The sequence below is a fragment of the Giraffa tippelskirchi genome, chromosome 3, assembly GCF_054371585.1.
Source record: "Giraffa tippelskirchi isolate mGirTip1 chromosome 3, T2T-mGirTip1v1.2.pri, whole genome shotgun sequence".
In the NCBI taxonomy this organism is placed as follows: Eukaryota; Metazoa; Chordata; class Mammalia; order Artiodactyla; family Giraffidae; genus Giraffa; species Giraffa tippelskirchi.
In genome coordinates, this window is record NC_137277.1 from 23346056 (window position 1) to 23367109 (window position 21054).

The window sequence follows — 21054 nt, forward strand, 5'->3', positions numbered from 1 at the left end:
GCTGCCCGGTCAGCACACTGCCTGACCTCACGGGCCTCCTCCCCTGCTACCTGCTAGGTGCTGTGTTTGGTACAGGCCAGTGTCCTACATCTCAACCCTCAACCTGCCTCAGTTTCTTTCACCCATCCCCTCATAATGCCCATCACATGGGGCAATACTGGGGTAAAGATTGGCAGCTTGGGCAAGATAAGGTGGGCCACTGAGTAAGATGAGGGTTTCTGAAGACAGGAGCAAAAATCACCTCTCCACCGCCACGGAGGATGGACCAGAGGAAATGCAGCAAGAGGGATCTAGGTTAGATCTAGTCTCAGGGAGGAACTGACTCAGCAGGCAAATCAGTTTCTGACTACAGAATTGTTGTGAAGCTTAAGTGAAATAATGGATAAAATTGTCCATCACAGTGCCTGTCACATAAGAAACAATAAATAGTATGGGGAGGGGATGGCTGTCTCTGAACGCAATGGAAACCCTCCCCTAACCCGAGATGCAGGAGTTTGCAGGGAATGAGAAGCTGGAAGGACAATTCCAAGAGGAGCTGTTTCTCCCACACTCAAGCTGCCGCTTCCCCACCTCAGCCCTCCTGCCCCTCGCACGGCGCACTGGGCTCAGGGCCCAGCCACCCTGGGACGCTCTGCCCTCATCCTCTCTGCTGTAGGTGGGCAGACAGAGGGGTTGGAGGCTGGGAATCCTGTTCTTTTTCCCCTCCCCCTGTCTTTGCTCAGGACAGCTTGAGAGGAAACAGGCCCACGCTGCAGGAGGAGGAATTGAGGTTAGATGGGAAGGAAATCTCCCAGTGCATGAAGGGTGGCTGCTCTGAGGTGCTGTTTGTGCATCTTTTCCCTCAATGACAGGTGCATATGAGTGCAAGTAGGCTAGTGTTGCACCTAGGTGCAGGGGACTGGTTAATATGACCTTTGAGATGACCTTTGGGCTACTGTCAGGAGTTTGGTAAGTCCAGTTTAATCTCGTGTGGCTGTGGTGGTTGGCAGAGTGCAGGGGCCCATGATGGAGAGGGGTTCAGAGCTGCTGGGGAGGAGAAGGGACAGGGAAGTCAGTCTTTGATCCCGCAGGGCAGAGAGATCAGGTGCAGGGTAAAGAGCAAGGACTGGATGGTGCCAGGTTGCCTGCCTTCCTACTGCTGTGTGACATTGGGCAAGTTAGTTGCCTCCTCTGGTCTTCACTGTCCCTGGTGTGAGAAAGGATGGAACTAGAGAATAACTAAGGTCCCTTCACACTGTCACAGGTTCTACCCATCTCCTTTCTCCTGAGATAATATGGGCCTTGCCACACAGAGGGTGGGAATAATACTTCCCAGCTCCAGATAAACCAGGAAAAATGGAGATTTGGCCCAAGAGAATACTGGTGCTTTCATGTGCCTGCACATGTGTTACAAACAGTCCCTCCTCCTCCAAAGGCACACCTTGCCTAAATCTGTCCAATGGGCCCAGAGGATGGGTAAGGGAGAGGCTATAAGATTCAGCTACGTGCATTTTCCTCCCACCCCAGAAAGAAGGCTTTGCTGCACTCCATTCCAACCAGGGACTATAATCCAGTCCATATTTGCTTCTGCGGAGGCACTTCCAGCTGGTGGCTCATCTCCCCCACAACCTTTTCCTGGTTCCTGGTAGCCTCAGCCACCTGGCCCAGTTGCCTGCATATCCTGGAGTGGAGTAGCGTTAAGACTGGAAAGGAGCTGGGTTTTTCACGTGCTTGTCCGTCACACCTTGGCAAACATCGTCATCCCAGCACCCTGGCTTCTTTTCCACCCCAGCCACAGAGCATGCTGGAGACCTCAGATCCAGGGGCCCACATTGAGGGTGGAGGGGCCCAGAACCAGAGACCCCCATGGAGTGGCCCTAGCTGGAGATGTTTGTGCAAAGCCTAGGAGGCAGAGAGGGTGTGTGTCCTGCCTTCTCCTTCCACCCCAGGGCGACTGATAATTGCAGACACAGCAGGCATCTGTGGCGTCACCCCCAGGCCCAGCATCTGCCTCAAAGGGGAAGAATTAACGATCCCAGTTCATTGGGAAGGCATGCCACGGCTCACTGAAGCCCTTGCAGATACATCCCGGCCTCTCTGCCTCCTCTCCTGGGCTGTCCCCATGCCAGTCCAGCCCCTCCCTGTGGTCAGGCTGGCTTGATGAGTCCCCATTCTTGCCTCAGCCTCCTGAGTTGAAAACTGGAACTATGAGGAAAAGCCAGGGCTACTAGGATGGACAATGAGTCTCGCTTTGCTGCCCCTGACTTTTTAGACTCTCCCTAGTCTGGGTGCTCAGAAGGATTTCTGGATGTTAAAATGGGAAGAGACCTTTGAGAGACTTCCTGGAGCTTCTTCCATGATGGCGACTGGAGAGTAGGCAAGGGCTCCTGGAGAGCCAGAAATCATTTAATGATGAAGCTTGGGAGATCCTGAACCCACTTCTGAACCCAATAGCTCATCCCCTTACCCTGATCCCCAGTCCATCTGCAGCCAAAGGTTAGAGTTATCTGCCTCCCACTCCTAGGATGAGGCAGAAAGGGATGGAAGCAAAGCCTTCTCTTCCCCTACTGTCCAAGAAAGATAGTTTATACTGGAGCATGGGATAGAAGGAAGTTAGACTTTAGGCAGAACTTCCCAGATGGCACTGAATGGGAGACAGACAAATCCTGGGGGAGGATGGATGGGAAGCATTTCAGACCTAGAGTCAAGAGCTCGGGCTGTGGCTTTGGACAGATCTGGGCTGGCATTCCAGCCCTGACACTCACTGTGTGTCTTGGGGCAAGTCACTTCACCTCTCTGAAGTTCAGTTTCCTCATCTGTAAATTGGGGCTGATCACAGTGGTTTCCTCACAGGGTGGGTACCAGGATTAAATGAGGTAATTTAGGCAGAGTTCCTGGCACATTGTGAACTTCAGTAAATAGTAATCTTTGTCCTCATCCTCCTCCTTACTGTCCAACTGAGAATGAATAATGGGTGGCCATTCCCCCAGGAAGAAGGGGCATATATGAGAAAGTCTCTTTAGTCTTAAAACCCAGATTCTCTCACCTCAGCATGTTTGGGGTTGGGCCCCTGGAGCTGCCACTTAAGGCTAGTGGTAAGAAGGGAGCTAGGGCTCTTGAGCCTTTGTGCCCCCAGCTGGTGCCCCTCTGTCCAGCTGCCCCTTCTGTGCCCCACCCCTAACCCCACTGCCTTGCCCAGGGAGCCCTCTCGGGTTAGATATGTTGGTGAACATTTCCGATTTCTTCACCCAGTTAAGGTCCCAACATCTGGGTACAACAGTTGCTTCTCCCCAGGGTGCCTGCGTCTTGGGTAATCAGTGGGAAAATTGGAACCATGAGATTGGCAGGGGGCTCTGAGGATGCTTGCAGCCAGACGTGACGTGGGTGCGGATGGGTCTGAACCAGCCCAGTGAGAGCTGGGCCCAAGAGGACGCCCAGGCTACAGTGTCTCCATGCAGGCAGGTCGTAGTGCTGCTTGCCCCAGGAGGAAAGGCAGAAGACGGGCAGCATGGCCCTGGGGGAGGCAGCACAGTTAGAAGGACTTCCTGCTTGTGAGAGGGAGGCAGTGGGATGGACAGCTGAGAGGGGCCCTGCTCTGGCAGGCTGAGGATTGGGCAAGCAAGGAAGCAGGAGCTGGGCACAGGGCTTTGGACTGTATGGGCAGGGGCACCATTTTCCTGCACTGTCTGCATCACAGTGAGCGTGCGTGCGCGCTTGCTGGGTGTGAAGTCCCTCTGCTTCCTCTGTTGCAGGCAGAGGAGGTGGCCTTCCTGAAGGTTAGGGGGTGAGTGGAGCCAATGGGGGTCTCTTCGGCTGGGAGGGGGTTTCAGCAGAGCAATGAAGCGAGGCCCTCTGACTCTGAACCCACCAGCCTTCCCGAATGGGGTGGCTTTGGCTGGGGGAGGCAGATGGGCTCTCCAAGGTGCTCTCATCTGGGGTCTTGTGTGGGCCCCCAGTAAAGAGGCTGTCTGCATTTCTGGGAGGAGAACCAGGCCTGGCTTTTGGCTGTCTATCCTGGGGACCCCACTCTGAGGAACCCCATGTTTTTTGCGTTGTCGTTGTCGTACTGTCTGTCCTCCTGTCTGTCTCCCATCAATGTCTCTGTCCCTTCAGCCCCGGCTCTTGACCCAGCACCCCACCTCTGTCCTGCCTGCCCCCCAGCCCTCAGGGGCAAACTGCCCCAAAGGGGCAGCTCCGAAGGCTCTGCCTTGCTCTGTCCCGGTCCCCTCCTGCCCCACAGCCAAGCCCCTGCCTGGCCGGCCCATCCTGGCCGGCCCATCCTGATTTGGGAGCCCTGCCCCCGCCCCTTCCACTCTTCAGCTCCTCTCCTCCGGCTCTGGGCCTTCATTCACACTTTCCTCCTTTCCTGTCCCTCACCCAGGGCTCCAGCGTGCAGCGGGAGGGAAGGCTCCAGGACTCTGTTCCCTCTGTTTAAAGTCTCCAGGTTGGTAAGCCAGGAGGGGGGCCTCTCCCTACCATCCTGCCTCCCACCACTCCCGGGCTGATGTCGCTCCCCAGCCTCGGGGGCCAGAAATGGGGGAGGGGGCTATCCTTGGTGGGCCCAGGCCTTTGCTCTGGGAGAGGGCAGCAGAGACTTGACTCTGGGGAGGGCACCTTGCCTGGCAGAGAATGTGTCCGTGTGTGCACGTGTGTGCATGTGGGTTAGTATGTGCGAGCAAACACGTGTGCATGTATATGTGTGTGCTGGCTGCAAAGCTCCGTGTAGTGGGGGCTGGGCAAGGGGGGGAGGAGGGAACCCTCTGTTGAGGGAACTGGAGACCTGGGGAGAGGGGTCAGGAGCAAGGGGCCTTTCTTATGGGGACAGCCCGTGTTCCATCATCAGCCAGTGGAGGGGGATGGGAGAAGATGGGACCATGTCGACCTCAGTATAGCTTTGTTTAGTTTATAGGTACTTGTAAATCTGTGATCTCATTTCATTTATTCAATCATTTATTCGTTTATACATCCATTCCTTCATTCAATATGGACATATTGAACACCTTCTCTGTACCAGGCACTGGGCTAGGCACAGAGGCCAACAGTGACGAAGACAGCGAAGGTTCTTCTGTTGCTTAAGTGGTGTGGGGATAGAGGTTAAGGGGTTGGCAGAGTTCACTGGCTGTGGGGCCTGAGGCTGTGGCCTGGCCAGCTGACTGGAAAGGGCAGTGATCCTCTGTCCACTGATGCCCATCCGCCCCTGCTCCCCCTGCTGGCGGCTGCTTCTCACTGCATGTCTCCGTTGAGCATCCCAATGGCACTCCTCTCATAGTGTGTTCCCACCAAGCAGGCGATGACTGGACGTCCCAATCCATGCAACCTGGGGACTGTGAGCAGCACTCAGCCAGAGCTGAGGCCACTTCAGAGGGCTTCTGGGAGCCCACCTCCCACTTCTGTGCCCGGGACCAGCAACCTAGAGCACTGGACTTGAGAGTCAGCCTGATCTGGGTTCAAATGCTCACTTAAGCCTTGTCCGAGCTGCTGGCCTTGGACAAGCCACTTTCCCTCTCTGAGCCTCAGTGTCTTTGCCTATAAAATGGCAGGCTTGTTGAGGAGAGTAGAGGAAAAGCAGCAGCCGGACAAGAGCCTGGCCCACAGCAGAGGCTGCCCCATTGTGGTTCCCTTTGTGCACCTCCCCCAGCCCCTCCCTGGGGTGGGGCAGCTCCAGCTGGGTACTGTCTGAGTGCTGCCCCTGTCTCACCTTGAAGAGGGGTTGCAGAGTCCCTGTCTTAGCTGTCTGCAGGCTCCGTGTCCCCCAGCCCTTCTCCACTCTCTGAAGGATGCTTCAGCCCCAGTCCGGGCGGGCAGATGGGACAAGCAGCCCTCCTTGCCACTGTGGCTGCTGCCGCCTTGATGGCTTTTTAATAACTTTGCTCGGAGACAATCTGCAGAGCACTCGTTTGTCTGCCTCTTAATTAAAATTACCGTTTTCCTAAAAGAGCAGTGACGCTGCTCCCCTCCCTCCCCTATCAGTGGCTGCTGCCAGGAGAAGGCAGGAGTGACTTGAAATTGCTGCCTTTCTCCTCAGCCCCTGTCCTGGTCACACAAGCCACCCCCCCCCACCTACTTCTCCACACAAACAGATGGGCCAAGGCTGAGGGTCAGGAACTAGGAAAAGAGGAAAGAGTGAATGTCTTCCTCTCTCATTTACCCTCTTCCAGAACACTCCCAGAGACAGGGAGCTCTGTCCCTCCCAAGACTTCCTTTCTACATCTGTAAAGAACCAGAGCAACCCCTGTCCAGCTTTACCACCCAGAGTGGAATAACATGTGGAGAAGGGGGTTGAAAACGTGCTGTGAAGGGTTATTAGACTGTTTGTGGTGGGGCAGACATCATCCGGGGCCAGAGGCCTCCCTGGAAGTGGGCTCTGTGGGGTCAGCTCCTCTCTGCTGACTCTGGTTAGAAGATACCTCCATGCTCCCTCCGTGGCTCAGAGAGAGCAAGGGAGTGCAGGGCTGGAAAGGTATGGGGCCTTCATTTAGTCATTACTGAATTTGAGGAGAAAAGTATTCTTGGTAATAATAAAAATACAAATGACCAATATTTACTGAATATTTGCTCAAAACTGTATAAGCCATATGCTGGATCAAGCCCTGTACCTGTACGCCTTCATTTCATCCTCATAGCTGTCGCGTGAGCTCGATGCTGTAGTCTCTATTTTACAAAGGTGGTGACAGACCAGAGAGGTTAAGTAACATACCCAGGGTCACACAGATGATCCCCTGTGGCAACCTTAGCCCTTCTCCCCCTCCTGCCATTGTGCCTTCCACCTGAAGTCTTCCTGAAGTCTAGCCTCTGTCCCTCATGCTGTATGTAGAGGGCTGTGCCTTTGCCTCACTTTCTGCACTCCCTGTGATTCAAGCCACTGGGAATCCACTTCCCTCCCCCTACCACATTGCTGGGTCCGCCCCTGGGGGAGTGTCAGGGGCTTCCTGACCCTGAAGTCAGGGGTCAGAAGTGGATTGGAGGTTAGAGAATTCTCACGTGCATACCTCCTTTCAGTTCTAGCCAGAGTCCTTTTCCACTCTGGTGGGGGTGGGCTGCATTCCTCTCCATGGGGCCAGGGAAGAGACCCAGTGATGAGGCTGGGGCAGCAGATGCTGCTTGTGAGGCGAGGGGACGTGGTAGTACATCAGCTCCACCAGCAGGACCTACCTGGGAAACATTCTGGAGGAGGGGGAGGCGCTGCAGCCAGGCAGAAATCCAGCACTAGGAAGGACCCCTGGAGATGCCTCTGTCTCCATCAGCTCCCAGTGGGCCTCGCCTTTCCCTCTGTGACTCTCTGCTCCTGTGCCTCCTCTTCCAGGAAGGCCCTGCCTTTGTCACCTCCCACCTCTGCTCCTCCCTGAAGTGTCCCTCCCTGACCACCTCCAGGCTTGCCTTCTGAGCACCACAAGATGTTTGGTGCCTTAAATGTAGTGAGCTTTCTGTTCTTGGAGGTAGCCAAGTCCCAGCTGGGTGGAGTTCCTGGAATAGGGAGGATTTGCAGTTCGGTGTCGCCCCTCTGAGTTCACATTCGCTCCTGGGGCTGCAAACCTATTGCTTTCAGGGGCTGGAAATGAGTGAAGTAGCGAATGAGGACCATAGAGAAGCATGCTTATGTTCCTTAAAGGCATTAAAAATCAAAGAAACAAAATAAAATACTACCAGCCAAACAAAATGCCTACACCCCAGTGTGGCCTGGACTCATGCCTAGACCCAGTGTGGTCTTTGCTAAACTGCGATTCACTTACTTTGGCATCTTTATATTGCCCAGCGCACAGTAGGTGTGTATGCATTGTTTGTTGAGTGAATACATGATCTTATGTGTGTCAGCCACTGTGCTAGATACTCTATGTATTTATTTCTTCCCCTCTGCTCAAGGTGGGCACTATTTTCCCCATTAGAGAAACTGATATCCAGTGAAGTAAAATAACTTGTTCAATGTCACACTTATGGGAAGGGGCATTTTTTGATTTGAACCTTGGCATGCTGTGTCCTTCCTCAACACACCTGTATGTGACCCAGAGCACGTGCATTCCATACCTGGCCTGGCTAACAAGGAGCTCTGGTGTGGCTAGTGGCCTCCTGGTTGACATGCGCTGCACACCTGTGGGGAGGTAGGGTTGAAGGAAGTGAGGGCTGACGAGGCGAGAAGGGAGCAGATGCCCCTCACCCCAGTAAACCCTTCCTCCCTCAGCTTCCGGTCCCAGCCCAGCAGCCTGGGGATGGTGGCGTGGTGACAGGTGCCGAGCTGCAGAGATGACAGTGCTGCTGATTCCCCCATAATTACTGTCTGATGAGATGCCAGAATTAGCCACTGTGCGAGCATGGCATTCAGATACGGGGCAGAGTGCTAGGAAGCAGCGCGGGGTGAGGGAGCCTCTCCTTCCAATCCAGGGCCCTCTGGCAGTAGGGTAGAGTCTGCTGAGGAGGAAGTAGGTTAACAAGGAGGAAGCACTGTGTGGTTAACATGCTTCAGATGTTATCATGTGGGCTGTGGTTTTCCAGTCCTCAGAGTGGCTGGACACACCCCTGCAATGCCTGGCTGCTGGACAGGGTATCAAGGGCCTCAGGCCACTAACCAGAGAATTATGGGCAGAGCAGGCTGCCCACTCAAACTCCTGGGCAAAGGCTTTAGTGTTTGGAGCTGGGATACGCCTGGCTGGGGCTGACAGGGCCATAGTTGCTAGGAAGGGGCTAAGACCTGGAGCAGACTCCTGGAATCACATTAGTGAGGCCAGGCATCAGAAGGCAGAGGAAAGCACCTCGAAGGAGCCGGCAGGTTGAACTCACCTTGCCAGGAATCATCCATCCCCGGCAGGAAGAGTCAAGTTGGCCTTGAGGCCCAAGGTCAGGGGAGGCCCAAAAGTTAGGAGCAGAGGATAAGGAGGTCCATCTTGGTCCCAGAGCAGGGCTGTGTCTGCCCTGGCATTGATTTCTCCTGGCACACAGGCTGAGGGCAGGAGGAGGTTCTGGTGAGTGCAGATGCAGAGGGGTCACCTGGGCTGCTGCGACCTTGGTATCTTCATATATATATATATATATATATAAATGCCAAGATAAGTTGGAGCAGTTCTGAAGGCCACCAGCTAACAGGAGCGGTGACAACCTGCAACCTGCAGCTGACCCAGCCGAGGGCAGTGCAGGTGGCCTGGGGCTGAAGCCAGGCTGTGGACGGAGAGACTTGAGGTGCTGGGCTGGGGAGAGAAGATTTGGGTTCAGGAGCCTTCATTCTGGCCCCAAGGGAGAAGTCATGACCCACCCTGGGTCCCTCTGAGGGCCGTGGGCACAGACTCTGGCTCCCTTTAAGGAAGGAGGGGCCTCACAAGTTGTCTGGTGCCTTAGACATAATGAGCTCTCCGTTTCTGGAGGTGTCCAAGTCCCGGCTGGATGGCGTTCCTGAAATACGGAGGACTTGCAGTTTGGTGTTGGCACAGCCTGTGGCAGGGGCTGGGGTGGGGGGGAGTTCTGCACCAAATTGAGGTATAGGGAAGGGCTGTGGAAAGGCGGGACCCCCTTCCCATCCTGGGCTTCTGGGGCCCTGGGGCTGCCCTGCTCCCTGTCCCTCCTCCTGTCTCAGCCCTGCCCTGGGGAAGGGTCCCTGCTCTTCTGGTGTGTGGTCTCGCCAGAAAGGATGGTGTTGAGGGTCTCTGTGCTTCACAAGGGAGGGGGCTATTCGAGTCCTCCTTCTTAGGAAGCTAGACAGACTGAGGGGATATAGGGAGCTCTGGCCCAGGGGCTGAGACAAAGGCTCAGGGATGAATCAGCAGGGCATAGAGGAGGGAAGGGGAATCCCGGCTCAGAACCCCACAGTCGAGACCAGGGCTTCTCCACTTACCAGCTCTGACCATGGGCAAGTCACCCCTTCCTGAGTCTCTGCTTTCTCGTCTGTAAAATGGGGGAGAGCAACCTCACAAGGTGTGTCTGAGAACCAAATGAATAGTGGCTATCAGAGCCCCTTGAGGACCGTCCTGAGTGTGTGCCTGGTGGGAGGGTGGGTATCAGGAGTGCTGTCTTTCACGGTTGGTCCGTTTTCCCCAGAGCACCCAGCAAGCCTGGTGCTGAGTTCACATCTCGTCACTCCACACAGATGGGTGGATTTAGCTGAAATGGGTGGTTGGAGCCTTTGAGTCTTTTGCAGATGGAAGGAGAGACTGTGCATTTCTCCCCTGCCTTCCAGCTCATGCGCCACCTTCCCAGATGCTGCTCTGGTGGAACGGTTCAGGCTAGACACCAGGGAGAACTGAAAGATGCCCCTGGAATCCGAGCAGGCTTCCAGGTCAGTGTGGATCCAGCAGTCAGGCAGGAAACCCTGAGTCTCCTTCTGCCTTCTCAGGCTCCACCTCTTCCATCCTCCAGAGTCTCTCCCAGTGCTAACCTCAGCATCCCTAGGGAAGGAGCCTAATGGGATGCACATTTGCTGTTTGTTCTTAGTCGGGCTTGCGGGACAGTAGAGTAATTAAGCCGGACAGTAGAGTAATTAACCTGTGAGGTGAGGGCAGCCCTGTCCTTCACCCTCCGGCAGCAGGTGGCAGTGGGTCCAAGGCCCGCCAGCTCCTTGCAGGAGGCTGAGCACCTGTAGAGGGAGACAGGGCTGGGCGTGTCAGGTCTGGAAGTGGCCTCTCGGTCCTTGGCATTGCCTGGCTGGGTAAACATTGGTGAGAGTGGAGTGGCCTTTATGTCAAGACAAAATGTAAACACTTTGAGAGACCTTGAACTTGGCAAAGCAAGAGAGGGGCCACGGGAATCGCGTCTCTGAGAAGGGGTGGCTGGATTCAGGATGGCAGATGGGGTCTCCAGTGTTTCTCACTCCAAACTGGAGATGCCTCAGACTAACACGCGAGGGAGCTCCCACATGCACTGTCAGGGGATGGTAAATGTACACCATGTGTGTGCGGGCCCGTGCCCTGTCTGTCTGCGTGGCATCCAAGATGGCACAGTGGTGGGTCAGGGTGGCGGCTCTGTGGTGACCCGGTCCCAGCTGGGCCCAGGTGTGCCCTTCTGTGTGTGGATGCCTGTGGTGGGTGCAGGGGAGCCTCTCGTGACTGGGCACATGTCCGTGAGCCTGTGCTGCGCATGTGGGCCTGCACCACGGGGCACAGGCATTGTCGAGCGGAAGCGTGGCCTGTGGTTGGAGACTGAAGGCACTAGGACTCTGTTGTCTGGGTGCTGGGGGTGTGGGGCTGGGAAAAGCCTCCCAGAGAGAACCTGACCCCATGAAGGGCAGTGTCTCAGAGGACGATGTGGAGGGATCCAGCCGGGCTGGGGCTCCTGTCCAACATTTGTGAGACCCTCGAGGAAGCCTGGGTGTTGACGACACTTCCCTGTGGAGAGCTGGGGTGCATGGTGGGGCTTCCACTCCCTCACCTCCAACAGATTGGGGTCCCTCTTCCTGGGAACAGGATGCCTTCCTCTGGGCTTGCTTTCAGCCCAAGGCAGCTTCAGGGGTGTGGTAAAGGTCCCCTTGCCCACACCCGCTGCCCTGGCCTTAGCACCCCAAGGCTCGAGTTTCCCCCCAGGGGATAGAAGGTGCTCTGGCAGCCTCCCCAGAGCAGTGGCAGAGCTGGAGCACAGGCGTCTGCTTTCCCGCCTCCCCCCACCTCCCTCCCTCCCTCCCGGCCTGTGTTCCTCTCTGCTGCCTCTCCAAGGAGATGTGGGGCTGACAGGACACCTTCCCCGGGCACGTGACGGTGGTGGAGAAGCCAGGCAGGAGTTAGCTTGTTAGCGTGAGCTGTGTGGGCACACGCCAGGGCTGTTCCCAGCTTCTCCAGCGAGGGCTTCAGACTAGGGGTGACTGCTCCCCTCTGCATCCCCGCCTCTGCCCTTCCTGGGGAAACCAATTAGCCAGATCTTCATCAGTCGCTAAAAATGCAATCCCCTACCATCCTGGTTGTGATAAAAGCCTGACTGAGGAGTGAAAGGAAGTCAAGGGATTGGGCAGATCAGGAAGGGACTGTCCCCCCACCCATGCCCCGGCCGGTGCCTTTGTGCCGTGTACAACCTGCACACCCGTCTGAGTGTTAATAGTTTTTAAAAAAAACAAAAACAAATGAAATGACTGAGGCTCTGAGAGGCTACTAACATTCTCAAGGTTACACAGCCAGAGAGTGAGTGGCAGGGCTGGGTTTGAACAGAGCTCTTTCTTCCCTCCAAGTTGAGTGATTTTTGGTCATGCCATAGCTTCACCTGCTTGGAGGAGGTTTGCGTATCTGATATTCTGAGCAGGAGGCTGGCTTGTCAGCTCTTTTGCCGGGAGGGGAGTCTTGTCTGAGGAGTATGATTCAGGTGCCACGTGGGGACCCTGGTTTCTGTGCGGTGAGCAGCTGCTGGGCTGGGATAGGCACCTGAGGGGGTGGCTGGACTGTGACCCATGGCCCTTCTCTCTCTGGGGCCCGGGGTGCCTCAGCATTTTCCTCCTCGCTGCTGATTTCTCCTAAGGAGCTTGTTAGTCTTGCCCTCCTGGGGTCTGGGGCCTGGAGAAGGGATCCCCTGGCAATTGCTTTCTGGGAAGTGGCAGAGAGAGGTGGGAAAGTCCTTGTCCCTGGGGGCCAGGATGCTCAGGTTCCATTCCTGGCTCCGCTTCCAGCTCCTGTGTGACTCAGGTTCACTCTCCGGGCCTCGGTTTCCTTCCCCGTGAGAGGCATTTGGCTGGAGTGAAAGCAGACACAGGCAGGGCTTAATTCAACAGTCTCGAGACATCACTCTGCTAAGAGAGAAGAGCCATCACCTCGCCAGGAAGAGGGCTGTCCTATGGTTGTGGGGAGTCATGGAGAGAGGGCAGCAGGTCAAAGGGGACAAGGACTTCACAGCCATGCAGAGCCAGGACACTGGCAGAGATGGCACTGAGGCCAAGCCTGGCATTGGACTGTCCCCAGGCACTGTTCCCACCTCACTCCTGAGGTGGCCTGTGAGTCTCTTCACCCCCACCTAATTCTGTCCTGCAAGACCACCCAGTCTGGGTGGGGGAGGGGGTACCTCTGCCTTCAAGGAGGCCCCAGTTTAAGGGGGATACAAGGGCCTTGCCCTGAGGGAGCTTCTAATCCAAACAGGTAAATGGGGGCCCTATATAGTGCCCCCAAAGAGGAGGCCCAGGTCTTGCCCAGTCTAAGGGGAGACAAGGCTCTGTCCTAGTCGAGCCCCTAGTCTGATGGGGGAGACAGGGGCCCTGCTCTGGGGTGTCCCCAATCTAAGGGGGGAACACAAAGGCTCTCAGTCTGAGGGAGGAGGCATGGGCCCTGCCCTGAGATGTGCCCAGTTGGAGGGAAGAAGCCCTGTCCTGGGGCGCTCCTGGTCTGAGCAAGTGGGAAGAATCGCAGCATAGAGTCAGCCTGTGGAAGGGTGGGAGGGAAGAGTTGGCGCAGGGAGACTCTGGCTGGGGCAGTGCCCGCCCCACCCCCAGGGAGCCTGACACCCTCCCTCTCTCAGATGCCTTCTCCCTGGGGAAAGCTCCAGAAGCCCTTTGGGGAGCAGCCGAGACCCAGGCAGGTGAGCTCTCCCTCCCCCAGGCCTGACAGGTCCTTTAATTAGATTCCGACTCGTTTACCAACTAAGTGGCCTTCGGTGGGTTTTAAATCTGTGCAAATTGGTTTGTGTTTTTCTGCCTGCATGAAGCTGTGACTGGCAGTGCCCTACACCCGCCCCTGCCTCCCGGCTCCCTCCCGGGAAGACTCTGTGGTCCCCACCCCACTCCCCCCTAGAGTCTAGATGCCCAGCTTCCCTCGGGGCTGGGGAGGTGGGGAGTAGGGTTCCCTGAGCAAGGGGTTAGAAGAGTCCAGGGGGGTCACAGTCCTCTTCCTCCTCTCCCCCCAGCCCGGGGAAGGGAGTCTGCACAGTTAACTCGCTCAGCCTCACCCGTCCTCGGTTTCGCTGCTGTACTGCCAGGAGAATCCACCCAACCCAGGCCCTTCTCCACGGTGGCTCTGTAGATGAGTGCTGGGGGGTGGGGAGGGGGCATCTGTGTCACCAGCCAAGGACCATCCTGCCTCTGATACCCTCTCGCCTTGCACCTGTCCCCCAGCACTGCCCTGCCTTGGGGAATTGGTCCATTGTGGGGATGGTCTCCACCTGACCTCTTCCCACTTCTGTGTCTTCCTTCCCAATACCTCAGGAACAGGGGAACTGCCTTCCCTGGGGGCCCAGCGATGACAGCTTGCCTGGCCTTGCCCCTGTGCTCCCAGGTTCCAGGGAGTCACCTTTATTGTCTGACCATCCTCCGCATGCTTTCAAGTCCTCTCCCTTTCCTCCCAGGCCTCCCTGCCATGGGATCCCCTCCCCCTTTCTTCTTTGTCATCCCTCCAGGCCCAGACAGAGTCTCCTGAGGAGGCCTGACCTTCAGGGGAGTGGGGCTGGGTTGGTGGGGAATGGGGGGAACACGGCCAGGGCAGGTGTGGGGGTTCATGCCAGGAGCTGGACGTGAAGCCCCGTCCTTAATCCTCTCCCCCTGATGGCTGTTCCTCCCTTCGCCTGCCCCCACCTCCGAGGCTCTGGTTGGAGTGACGGGGAGACTCAACAGGGTGCTGGGCATTAGCAATTTGGGGGGATATTACACAGGAATGTTTACAGAAAGGCAATTGCCCGGAAAATGACTTTGGTTTCTGTGGTATGGGGCGGAAAAGATGGTTTTAGAAAACAGACACAGATGGGCTTCTGCTCCAAGGACCCACAGACAGATAGCTGACTGAGGGCTGTGGGCACACAGGGGGCCAGAGCCAGGGGTGCCTGGAGGCTGAGGGGTCAGCCTCTTCACTGAGGGAGGGGTGGGAAGGGATGATCCCTTCACCTCATCCAGATTCTTGAAGCCTCTGCCAAGCTTGACCTTTGTCCCCTGGCCTCTGACCTCCCAGCACAGTGCCGCCGCCAGCAGCCCAGCAGGATGGAATTGTCAGGCACAATCGATGGTGGCAGTCGCCTCAGGGCTCCTTCTGGGTGACTTGGGCTCCTCTTGCTTTGGCTGAAGATGGTGGGACTTGTGCTGCATGTATTCAAGTGTGTGTGTGTACGCGGACAGGGCACTTTGGGGTCTGAGCCAGGCCCTCCTCCTTTCTGGCAATCTCCACGCACCGCCCCCCACCCCCCAACCTTCCCCACTGCTTGCCCTGCCTGCCGACCTCACTGGGATCTAGCCCCAGGCCCTCTGGACTCCCTGAGCTGGTGCCCAGGCCACAGTTGGGGTCACACCTGTGAGACCTCAGGTCCCCACGGGAGGGGCCTTGTCCTGCCCTCCCAATCTCTGGGGAGAGGGACCCAGAGACCTGAACTCTGGTCCTCCCAGCCGGGGCCCCAGTGAGACCCTTCTCTTTTCTGTAGCTCGTGGCTTTGTTCTTCCCTCTATTTCCTCCCCTTCCTCTTTCTTCTTCCCTCTCCCTCCCCCCTCCCCTTCTCCACACTCTCCCCCTCTGAAGATGATGTCATGTGTAAATGTTGCCCAGTGGCAGCCAGAGGACAGAGCGATGGTGACATCTGGGGTAAAGATGCAAGGTGGGGAGAGGCTGGATAGCTGATGACACAGTGTCACTGAAACCTTGGGATCTTAATTCTCATCATGAGTTACAGTGATCTCCTGTGAAAGAATGCAGTGAGGATAAAAATAAATTGGGCTCATAAATGTGGAATTTGGAATTGGTGGAGCAAATAACAATGTCGCTCTCTTCCCAAGCACCTGCGCCTTTATCCGCAGCTGGCCACTGGGGGGCGCCCACTGCTCCCTGGTCATGCCAGCCTCCAGGCAGGTTCATGTCCCCTTAGCCCAGGCGGGGAAGGCAGAGCTGGGGGAGGAGAAAGCAACCCCCACTTCCCCACTTTCCCTTTCCCCTCATTCTGAGCTGGATTCCACTAGTCCTGGGCATCTCTCCTGTAGCCTTAATCTCTGACTCAAAAATTATAGCTGGCCTTGCACACTGAGGATTCTTGGAGAGATGGCAAGACCGCCAACTTATCTGTCCGATTCCCCCAACCCCCATGCCCCAGGGGCTATCTGTCCCAAGGCCCCTTCCAGCAGTGTACCCCGGCTCTGCTTCCCCATCCAGGGTCTCCCATTTTTCCCCTGCGTCCCTTGTCTCTCCACCCTGCCCCAGTAGAATCCAGTCTGCTTACTGCCTTCAGGCCTCCCTGTCCCATCTGCCTCCCCAGATCCCCCCACCCACAAGACCCCTGCCCAGATAGATCCCTCAGCAGCCTCTGCCGGTGAACAGAAGCATCGATCTGCTCATGGCCGCTGCTACCCAGAGCCACTGCTTGATAGATTGGAATCGGTCTCCTTGGCTTTTCACCAGGCTGCTCAGTCTGGGGAGGGTCAGGGCCACTTGAGGCCTTGGCGGTGGCTGGAGCAGGCCTGGGGGCAATGGGAAGGCTGTCCTGCTGTCCTGAAAGCCCACATGCCAGGAATGTCTTTAATTCCAAACAGTGTGCTTTCTCCTCATTGTCTTGCCAGCTTCTCACCCACTACCCAGGAGAGGGGTTTAGAGATATTATCCCCATTTTATAGATTAGTACCCTCAGGCTCTGAGAGAGAAGAGGCTTTTAGAATGGAGAACTAAAAGAATGGTTAACCTGGGACCCCTCAGAGGAAGAGCTGACTCTAAACCCAGGAGGTCTCTGGTCTGGGCTTTTTTTTCTCCCAGTGTTCTGACCTTGGGTGCCCAGGGCTGGCTCAGATAAATTCTTGCCTGAGCCCTCTGAGCCCCCAAGGGCCTCTTTATCCCCAGGCAACAGGATGGCGCCCCAACCAAGAATCCCAGGCCAGTTGTCTCAGTCCACTGGGGCCCCACAGAGAGGAGAGAACTCTGCACAGAGCAGGGAGCTAGGACTCCTGAGTCAGGCAGCCACCTCACCTCTTTCCCTGAGTTTCTTTGTTAAATAAAGCCAAGGATCTCTAAGGTTCTTAAACATCTGAAGTTTTCAAATCAAAGCCCCACGTCCCCTCAAAGACAGCCCATTGTCTCTCCTACTTCCTCCTCTCTCCCTGCCACCCCCTAGAATCCAGGTCCTACCTCACCCATGACCCCGCACACACCTGCCAGTGTCCGGGCACCTGAGGCTGAGCCCTGTCATGGATGAGGCAGGGAGGAGTTGGTCCTTGGTCCGCTGTCTCTGGGCCTGCTCAGCAGCCTCCTCTCTACCCCCAGTGCCATCCACTCCTGTGAGGTTTACGGGGCTATAGTCATCAATAGGGCTGTGGGCACTCGTTCACCGTCTGGAGCCTCTGCCTCCCCTCTGCCTGCTCTGGCAGCCTGGACCCCTCCCTGCCAGCCCCACCTTGGCCCCTTTAATCGACCTGGGAGAGCCTGGGTGACCCTGGACCTCCCTACCGTCCCTGCTTCTCTCAGGCTGGTATACCGCCTGCCCCACCCTTGTGCACTGAGACCCCGCCCCCAGGAGCCAGGGAAGGACACTGGCACAGCTCCCCAGGAGCTGGCACAGAGGGTGCCGGTGGGCATGAGGAGCTCTTCTGAGTCCAGGGGTGTGGAAGGGCAGGAGGGCAGATGAGAACTGACCTTTCCAGTGCACCTAGGTATCCAGAGCCCTAGGCGGCATGGCGAGCCTGGCTCGCTGGCACAGCCCGGGTGGGGCGGGCCCTCTGGCTCAGTCAGGGCTCAAGCTGGGCTTGAAAGCTGGGCTTCCAGCAGTAAGGCTGTGGGCAGAGTCCACCCCACACTGAGCAAAGGAAGATAACAAAGAATCCAGGGCGCTCCGCCATGGAGGGTCTCTTCCTGCTCAGTTGTGTCCCATGAGGTAGCAATCCTCCAGCTGGTGGTGAGGGTGAGTGGAAGACAGAGTGTAAGGGTCATGGGAGGCAATCCCCTGACTCTGGTTGGGGCTATTTTTCCAGCACCCAGAGCAGCCCCCCCATCCCGGCCCTCCTTCTTTTGGGTGATTTTCAGGTCCCTTCTTTTCGGCCATATTCACTGGCCACCATGGGTTGCCACTGGCGCCTCAAGAGCAAGGGCTGAGTCCCCATCAAGATGGCCCTGGGGCTCCCAGCCTCAGTCAGGTGCCAGCTTCAGGAATTTCCTTGTTACCAGGGAACCTTCATACTGTATTAATGCAAACTCAATTTGTTCTTCGTTAACTCACTTTGAACTTAATGCATTCACTTAAAAGGAAACCTTAGCTCACTGCCATCCCAAGGAATGATACCTGTGAAATCAGGAGTTAGGCCTTCTTTTTTAATCCTTAAAATAAAAGTATAACTATTAAGCTCTGAAACAGCATTCCTCCCATAGTCATCTCTCGAGTGTTTGGACCTCACTTTGGGGAGCACAACCGAGGGACAGACGTCTGGGGGAGGGGGGTGACCCCAGACCCAGCGCCAGGGTGGGGAGATAGCAGGTAAACAAGGCGTGCCAGTGGTGTCATTGTTCCATCAGTAAACAGTTGTCATCTGGCCAGGAAGGTGTGGTGAGAAGGGGTGAGGTTTAATCTAATAAATATCGGAGTCAAATCTGGCCACTACCACTTACTGCGGCTTGGGCATGTCACTGCACTTCACTGACCTCAATAGTCCCATTTCTGAAATGGGATTACAGTAATACCCCCACAGCGGTGCAGCGAGGTTTGAAGGCCATGATAACTGATCAGTCAGACCCTTGGAAACTTCAGAGCTCTGGGTCTATGGGAGCCATTCTTCCCTTGGTTTTGGTGGGAGGTGCTGGGTCGACTGGGTGTCTGTCCCAGAGATCTACATGCCTCGGCCACATCCAGGGAGGAGTGTATGTGTGTGGGGGCGAGGGGTGGCTTTCTCTGGAACATGGCTGAATGTCCTCTTGCCTCCTGTGGTGGACAGGAGGGGCCTGAGGAACAGTGAATGTGTGTGTGTGTGGGGGGGGCCAAGAGAGGTTGCACTGGAGGGAACCTGGCCAGGTCCCAAAATCCTCAGCACCACCCCACTTGTGCCCCCATCGGCCTCTGTGAATTAGCCCCTGCGTTGGACTGCCCGTGTCTGCTACAGAGCTCAATGCTTCCAGACCAACGCTACCCTGAGGGTTTCACCTTTGAGACTCGTGGATTGTGAGGCTGCGGGTATGCTGGGAAAACCATGTTTGTCTGCTAAGTGGATGATTTCTGGAAACGAGGGAGGGCAAATTCGTGTTATGACCAGGAATATGGCTCAAGTAAGCCCCAGCAGTTCCTCCCATACCTGGTGTGGGTGACGCCTTGGAACCACCGTCCCTGCTGGGCTATGGGAAGGTCAGCATGGAGGCTGGAGGGTGGGAGACTGCAGAACTGGGCCTGGGGAGGCCAGGGGAGGGCTCAGGGCTGATGGGCAAGTGGGGACGGGCTTCAGAGTTCTGCATGGAGACCTCAACCCCCGGCCTTCTCTTTTTTTCGCTTCTGTGCTGTCCTTTGTCCCCTGTGCGTCCCTTACAGGTCTTGAACTTGTGTGTGTTGGGAGGGAGACTGAAGGAAGGGAGGGGGGAGAGGAGGGTCCCAGCAGGGAAAGCTTGAGCTGTTCTGTCTACTTTCTTTGAGTTTGTCCCCAATCCATCTCTCACTGTCTTCTCTGTGCCCAGCCTCTCCTGTCTGTCTGTCTGTCTGTCTCGGGGGGGCGGGGGAAGGGGGTCCTAAGCCCCAGACCCTGGACCTGCATCTTCTTGGAAGTGTGATTTTTGCCCTCACTCCCCCTCCCCCCATTGTTTTCTAGTCCTGGCCCTTTTCCAAGCCAACCCCCAGCCTAAAGACAAGTGTGTCCTAGACATGCTAGTCTGAGGGAGGAGGTTAGCCTCCACCTCACTCCCAAGAGGATGCTCTTGAAAGAAAGACAGTGCAGGTTCCTTTCCACAGTTTGCAGGAAGCATCTAAAAGGAACCCCGCTTCCCTCCCCGGTTCACCCCAGCTTAAAGAAGGAGGAAGGGAATGTGCGGCTGGAGAGGTGCCCAGGACCCCTGCTCCCAACCCCTCCTCGGCTCCTAAAGTCAGCACCTAACCCGCATCATTATCCTCCCAACCCTGCAGAAGAGCAGGAAGCTGGACACCGGCTTTGACCCCCCACCCTTCTTGGAGCCCCCGTTCTGCCTCTTCTGTTCCTAGTGCCTGTCGGGCAGCCCCTGCTTCACCCCAGGCGCCTCTTGCCGCCCCCCTTAGGTCAGCCCCTCCTCGCAGTGACCCCAGTGGGGGATGGGCAGTCCCGGGCCGAGCACGCACCGTGACCCCGCCGAACCCCCTTTCCCCCCTCGCAGATCCGGAGCGGAGCAGCCCCCCCATGCTGTCTGCAGACGATGCCGAGTACCCGCGGGAGTACCGGACCCTGGGGGGCGGGGGCGGCGGGGGCAGCGGGGGCCGGCGCTTCTCCAACGTGGGGCTGGTGCACACGTCCGAGCGGCGGCACACGGTGATCGCTGCCCAGAGCCTGGAGGCGCTCAGCGGGCTCCAGAAGGCCGATGCCGACCGCAAGCGCGATGCCTTCATGGACCACCTGAAGAGCAAGTACCCGCAGCATGCCCTAGCCCTGCGGGGTCAGCAAGACAGGATGCGGGAGCAGGTGAGTGGGGCCGGCCGCGGGCTGGGGAGGGGGTCTGCCTTGTGCGCCCCTGCCGCCAGGCTCATCCTGATTTTGAGACGCCTCGGGGTCAGAGGAGGGGACGTGGAAGTCAGCTGGTTGGCTTTGGGGAGCCTGGGAAGGAAGGGAATGGGGGCTCAGCGCCCAGACTTCTGCCTGCAGTCTTGGAATTTGGAGCATGGGACTGGGCAGAGAAAGCCCAGCCTCCAACTGGGGCTGGTGGGCTGAGCAGAGGAAGGCTGTCTGGGAGGTCAAGAGAGTGGTGGGGAGGACAGCCTTCCAGGACTGACTGTTTTGAGTCTGAGGGTCCATCCAGTGCTTGGATACCTTGGGGTCGGCACCTCTGTGATATGGCCCCTAAGGGAAGGTCAGGCCTTGGGAGCTTCAGAAGGCTGGGTCTGCTGTGCCCCAACAGAGCCCAGAATTCCTGGCGCCTTTCCCTCCTCCCCCATTCTTCACCCCGTTCCTTCCCCCAAGACTTGCTGTGTGAGTTTGAACTAGAGGACTCCCCTCTCTGTGCCTGGTTTATCTCCTGTCATCAGTAAGCCTTAGAGGGGAGCCAGGACTCCAGCCTCCCTGGTCCAGGACTCCTCTCCTTCTAC

General features: G+C 56.8%; 1 protein-coding gene across 6 annotated transcripts in view; it reads left to right on the plus strand.

The window, feature by feature from the left end:
• Positions 1–21054, plus strand: part of SRCIN1 (SRC kinase signaling inhibitor 1) — a 174581-nt gene that overhangs the window by 109768 nt on the left and 43759 nt on the right. For 2 of the 6 annotated variants that reach the window (XM_081582293.1, XM_081582295.1), the window contains exons 2-4: positions 4361–4423; positions 19909–20037; positions 20133–20434. In XM_081582293.1, coding sequence (XP_081438419.1) covers positions 20156–20434 — 279 coding nt within the window. In that variant the 5' untranslated portion in view covers positions 4361–4423; positions 19909–20037; positions 20133–20155. Of the gene's footprint in view, positions 1–4360; positions 4424–10138; positions 10238–19908; positions 20038–20132; positions 20435–21054 lie in introns of all 6 variants that reach the window. The other 4 variants (XM_081582290.1, XM_081582289.1, XM_081582294.1 and 1 more) reach the window with 3 other exon arrangements.